This window comes from Pomacea canaliculata, linkage group LG3, assembly GCF_003073045.1.
Source record: "Pomacea canaliculata isolate SZHN2017 linkage group LG3, ASM307304v1, whole genome shotgun sequence".
NCBI classification, from domain to species: domain Eukaryota; kingdom Metazoa; phylum Mollusca; class Gastropoda; order Architaenioglossa; family Ampullariidae; genus Pomacea; species Pomacea canaliculata.
The window spans coordinates 28446095-28452094 of record NC_037592.1 but is presented as its reverse complement, the minus strand read 5'-3'; the positions used below and the strand labels follow the sequence as shown (position 1 = coordinate 28452094).

At 43.0% G+C, this 6000-nt stretch overlaps 1 protein-coding gene across 2 annotated transcripts in view; it reads right to left on the bottom strand.

Moving 5' to 3' along the window:
* Positions 1 to 219: 219 nt before the first annotated feature.
* The window catches only part of LOC112560705, a 48228-nt gene continuing 42447 nt past the window's right edge, over positions 220 to 6000 (bottom strand). The window contains exons 2-3 of one of the 2 annotated variants that reach the window (XM_025232718.1): positions 3004 to 3180; positions 220 to 465 (exon numbers count right to left, since the gene is read on the bottom strand). In XM_025232718.1, coding sequence (XP_025088503.1) covers positions 277 to 465; positions 3004 to 3180 — 366 coding nt within the window. In that variant the 3' untranslated portion in view covers positions 220 to 276. Of the gene's footprint in view, positions 3181 to 6000 lie in introns of both variants that reach the window. The other variant, XR_003098575.1, reaches the window with a different exon arrangement.

The following is a 6000-nucleotide window of genomic DNA, read 5'->3' as shown; positions in this document are numbered from 1 at the left end:
CTCTCTGCGTTTGTGTATGCTTACCTTTGGGTGTACCCGTGTCTGTGTTGTAGTGTTGTATTTATTTGTGTGTTTTGTGTATTTGTGCACGTGTGCATTTGCGTGTACTTCTGTGTGCCTTTATTTATGTATGTATGTGTAATTGTGTGGTTATTTTTTTATGTATTATTTCTTCTCTCTCTCTCTGTGCACATCATTCTCATCTCTCTGTATGACACTCGCCAGTCTTGTATCAGAACCTGCGAAAAACAGTCGCCACCTTTATCGTCAGGGTACTTAGAGGGGGAGATAAAAATCAGGGTTATCTGCCAAGAGAAGCAGTGGTCTCACAGGAGGCAGCTTGGAACTGTAGAGGAGTGATGGTGGTGATGGCGGCGGCGGGTGGGCAGGCAGACCACAGGCTTGCACGCGAGGGTCAAGTTCTCCGCGACTCGTGACGTCAGCCTCCCACGTGCAGTTTCCGTCCTGTCGCAAACGATGTATGGTTACTGCTCAAACTCACACTCACCCCCTGTCATTATATATATATACACACACACAGGGATACACACATACACAGGCCACATACACACACATTCCACCTATTCATCTAATAACCACATATATGCACACAGAACACGATCACATGTGTGTCCAGAATAGATCAACCAATCAACGTTAAAATTCCTTCGACACTTGTTTATCTCATCCTGATTAAAAAAAAATAAAAAAAATAAAAATAAAATGATGGTCATTTTGTCCTCACCAACAATCGTCGCATACGCCAATGGCGAAGACCTTGCAGACAGCCCCCCGAGTGTCTAGAGACCCCCCGTCTCAGGCCCATCTCAAGCGAACCATTCCTTGCGACTGTCCCCTGAGCCCCATCCTCTGAAACCTACCCTCCGAAACCCTTGGAGCCTCACGAAGAGACTGAAATTATCGTCTTTCACACCGATAACTGTCAAAGATATACTCGTAAATATTTTGCCTACGCTGTCTTTGTGAATGCCAACTTGCCGGTATACATTATAATCAAAGACTTGTTGTAGTAAAGATATGTAACAAAGGTATCACATAAACTGTCACGAAGGCTAGGAAAGTTGAAAGGTTAGTGGTCGTGGTGTCATTGTATGTGATATTGAGTTATTATAAGCGGGTGGCCACATGTGACACATAAAGGAACTGCTACACCACGCACTACCGCCAAGTGATTCGTGAGTTCAAGCCCCGCTAATAAAGCGATGACTAATGTTCAATAAGACTTGACAAAATACTCTGTCCAACGTTTGTTTATTAACTGATGGCACTGGGACTGCTGACAAGTCGCTTCTGGAATCACTGTAGACAGGAGACCATCTGACTTCTACTAGAAGTGCGACAGCCGAAACAAATTGTACTTTGCACACACAAAAATGATTTTCCCCTGAAATCTGCTCGAAGCTTTGGTTAAGCTGCACGACAACCCCGGTGTGTATGGGGTCTTTCTTCCAGCAGGGTTAGACTATTTCTTACACGGGCATCGTATAACACCCTGGTCTCAGAGCTCGGCAGTCTTCTGGGTACGGATGGAAAATGGGAGTGAATGTCAAGCAGTTGATTCCTCGTGAAGCATGGGCAGGGATGTGTGGAGGGAGGGAGAGGACGGCACACGGCTGTCACCGCATGTGCTGAACATGTAAATGAAGGTAATGGGAGTTATGATTTGAATGCCAAACAACCACGACTCCAAAATCAGCGCCGAACAAACGAAAAAAAAGTCAAGAGTAAGCACACAGAACATTTGTAAAGTTTAGAAACGTGCTGGGTAAATTTTGTTGATGATGATGAGGAGGATGAGGATGAGGATAGACATTGTTGTTGGGCAGTAGAGAGATCACACTTGGAATATCACAACATATGAAAAGTTCACCAGAAAGACACGACGAAAAGACGACGATAGCATTTTCAATCTGGCATCTGCGCCGTTGGAGCCAACACCACCATCAAGATGTCAAAACAAGAACCGACTGACTGAACGTGAAACGTTTTCACACACTCAGCTAGTGAGTCAAGGGGAGATAACTCACCCATGAGCTGGCGCCTTACTATTGGGAAGTGATTGAGACTCCCGGAAGTCTCGAGAGGCAAGCTTTAGGGAGACATAAACAGATGGCTCCACGATCTGCTAGTGTGGCGAAGACACCAAGCACGAACCTTCATTTTCCACGAAGAAGTGGCCGGAGCCGTCATCAGATGCAAAAACCATCTGAAGCAGAATGATTTCCATCCCCGTCTCATCCACGCTTCGCGGCACAACCATTCTCCAGGTTGATGTTCTAACATGGAGTCAGAAAGTCCAAGAATACTAGACATAACTAGAGAACACAACAGCAATCACATCAAAGACATCTTCTGATAGCTGCTGCCTGGACACATGATGATTAAAGTAACTGGACGATCTTGTAAAGAGCCTGCGAAAGATTGGCTAATATTGGTATCAACAATGGAGAGAAACGATAGTGGTTTCTTGGGAGTAGCCCAACACTTTCTAAGTAAAAGCCACAGATCATGTCACCTGCTGCCGCTGTCCAGTTCCACCCACCCCTTGACCCCCAGTTCAGGTCAAGGGACAAGATGATCTGCTATCCTCGAAACGATGATGCTTCCGTGGCTGCTCATCTTCACTAAATGCTGCAATAAACGGGAGGCATGGAGTTTGAACTGCACAAGATTTTAGACATCTAAGAAACTTCTAAGAATGTCCTTTCATGTGCCTTCCAGATGGCTGCTTACTTTGCTGGAGGTGTTACTGTCGGAAACTGAAACAGCTTCCCTGGAGACAGGAGAGGCAACAGCTGTCGGACAGTGTGACCGTTAGTTTCGTACCTTTAGGCCAACAAGTCAATTATTTTACTTCTGAAACGGAAAAAGGAGCAACTCTCTCCAGGACTTACTAGCGATTCCGTCTGCTCCATATGCATGCTTCCGTCCAGGAAGCAAGCAAGACGAATTAAATTTTACAAAACCCTTAGTCCACCAGACCTGTAGTTGTATGGTGTAGATTCTCAGGTTCCCATTAGTTTTCTTTTCATGTGGGCTTGGGACCGGTGTTTCTGGGTGTGCAAGACGTTTCCACGCGAACGGTTGCCATGACGACGTTTCCGCTGCTCGTCTGCTCCCAAGAGTTGGCAGGACTGCAAGGCTTTGGACTCGCATGATCTGCACAAAGAATCCACAGACTATGACTTGGAATGGCATACTTACAGCGGCGCGAATGTAAGGCCGATGAAATGGTGACGGGAAGTCAGACAAGGCAACAGAAAACAATAGACCTAATAACAGGGATGGAGGGGAAGGGGCTTAGGGGAGGGAAAGGTATTCAGCAAAGGTCATCTTTCACTAGGTGTGGTTTCGACACTAAGATGGTTGCTTGCAGACAGCCTGTGTAATCTTATTAAAAGGAAGAAAAAACTCACAATTGTATTTGTAAGTTTACAATAAAAGCATCTTTGCACCAGTACTATCTTATAATCATATAGTGTGATGTGTAAAAGGAAAAAAAAAATCATCTCTTATCTAGCTGTAGCTCTGTGATTCCAAGAAAATTGATAAAAAAAAAAAATATGAATGATTGTGCACGTGTGTGTGTGTTTGTGTGTGTGTGTGTGTGTTTGTTTGTTCGTGTGAGTGTGTGTGCAGGCCAGTTGCGCGAGCATGTCCATGCTTGCCTTTTGTTTAAGAGCGCGTGCGTGTGTACAAGGGATGTGTTGGGAGCGTTGGAGCGGTTAGTGTAGCGACGCAAAACAAATCAGCATCGGGCCTTTAAATGGGAGTAGTATGCAAATTTAGTTTTTCAACCAAAAACGTGCCTTTGAGAATTACTGCTTCTGCACAAAAAGCACAAGAAAAGAAATTAATGGATCAGAAACATTACAATGCAAATTTCTTCATTGCACGTGTAAATTTACATAGCAGTGAAGCCAAGGTAACAACAATAGTTTGCTACGATTCGAAATGGCCGTTGATCCAACCTTTTATTTTATTTTATTTTTTTATTTTTATCTAGACTTGTTCGGTCAAATAAATTAAATGGTTGTTTTTTTTCCCAAACCTGAAGAAAGTAAGGGACCGGTTAGTGGACAAATTCTACTGCTAAACTCCGAACAAGTTGTTAAAGCACCATTTGAAATTAATGACTCCACTGTTGCTGCCACCAACGTAATTCACAGCCAGCACGCACGGCACCGCGCGTGGTCCTGCAATCTCCACAGCGCATGCGCAGACATGCGCGCGCATGGGAATCGCTTCTGAGCGGCGCAACGCTTGAGAGGGTTCTAGAAATAGGATACTTTCTCATCGATCTTTCTTTTGTTCTTCTTTCCTCTTCCGGTGACTTATTTTCCATGTTTGGCTGCGCATGGCAACCCAGTTTTCCAAGAAGGCTGGCTGAGCAAGTAAACCTTGGTTTACACAAACTGAACTGTGAACAAATATTTTGTGTAAACACGTAAATGTGTAAGCATAACGACTGGACCACGTTTGAAAAAGAAAAAAATATTTCTGGTAATGAAATGTAAATTAAGACATGTTTCAAGTAAACAAAGAAAACAAACAATAAGGCGTCAAAATTAATGAAATCTGCCGAGTGAAAACAGATTGTATTTGTAAAAAAAGTTGCTTTTTGAGAAAATGCAGTCATATATGCATGATTAATGAAAATCCATCAGATGGTTAACAAGTGCGTTGTTAAAAAGGAGAGAGTACTTTTTACTGGAAAATCTTGGAGATCAAAAAGCAAAGAAAATTTAGAGAAATGAGATTATAAAATCAATCACGACATCCGGGTTTTCTAAAGAGATGTTTTGAATAGGTCAGAACTTAAAAAAAACCCAAAAAACAAAAAAAACTACTTTTATATTTCTAATTTTTTTGAATGTATATATATATATATAGATTCCAATTGAATTTAATTTCTTTGCGCGCTCACACAGGCTCTTACACATATTTTTGTGTGTCTGTGCATGTCTTTCTGTGTGTGTGTGTGCGCGCGCGCGCGCAAAAGGAACCCCAAAGTAAGTCTTATCTTGATTTATCAGTTTATTAGGAGATCAATATAAGTTCGTGAATTTTCTATCGTTCGTGTTTTTTTCTATTAATACTCTCTCTGAGTTTACATGCCAATAGATGTCTCGGTTGGTGAGCTTGCTTGTTTTGGTGCCTGCATCGTGTAGGATCTTGTGTCAGTGAGTCACTCTATGTTTCTCTCTCTGTGTGTAAATGAGAGAGAGAGAGAGAAAAATAAAGAAATAATGAATAATGACAAGAAAATCTTTTGTCTACGAATGAGAGAACGAGAGAAAGTCCAGTTAACGGAATGTAAGACAAAAATGTATTTGTCATAAGCGACATTTAATGAAGACGTCGCTCGAGACAGCCAGACAGCCACCAAGCGAGTTAATATACAAATAAGTACAGAAACAATTTCCAATACAGCTCTTAAGATGGAAAACAGGGGGACAACTGGTTCCATCACAAGTCACAAGAGGTTAAAAATCACCCTCGAAAGTTTTGATCACAAACCGTTTCACAGTGGCTCGCCGACAACAGTTAGTGTGCGCCGCAGGGTGACTGGTGTCGAGGGTGATGAACCCCTCCACCTCTGAAGAGACGGAGCACCTTTGCATAAATTGCCTCCGTGATCACCAGGGGCCGCTATTGTCTTTGTTGCTTTGTGCTGGTATGGGGCCCTCTGAGAGCTACCTTCCAAGAACATTACATCTAAAGGAAAATTAAGTGGGACACAGGGGGTATCTAGATTCGTTTGATTGCCAGTAGGTAGTGCACCTATTTATGACACTCGTGGATCACTGGATGGATTAACGATCAAGGTTGTAAAGATAGAGAGGTGGGTGTGGGACTGAAGAGGGTGGAGCAAAATCTTCGCTCAACAGCACCAGACACGTGTATTGCACGGGTCGACACACATGACAGAATATTCACACACACAAACACACACACAAACACCTGATGCATTCATTT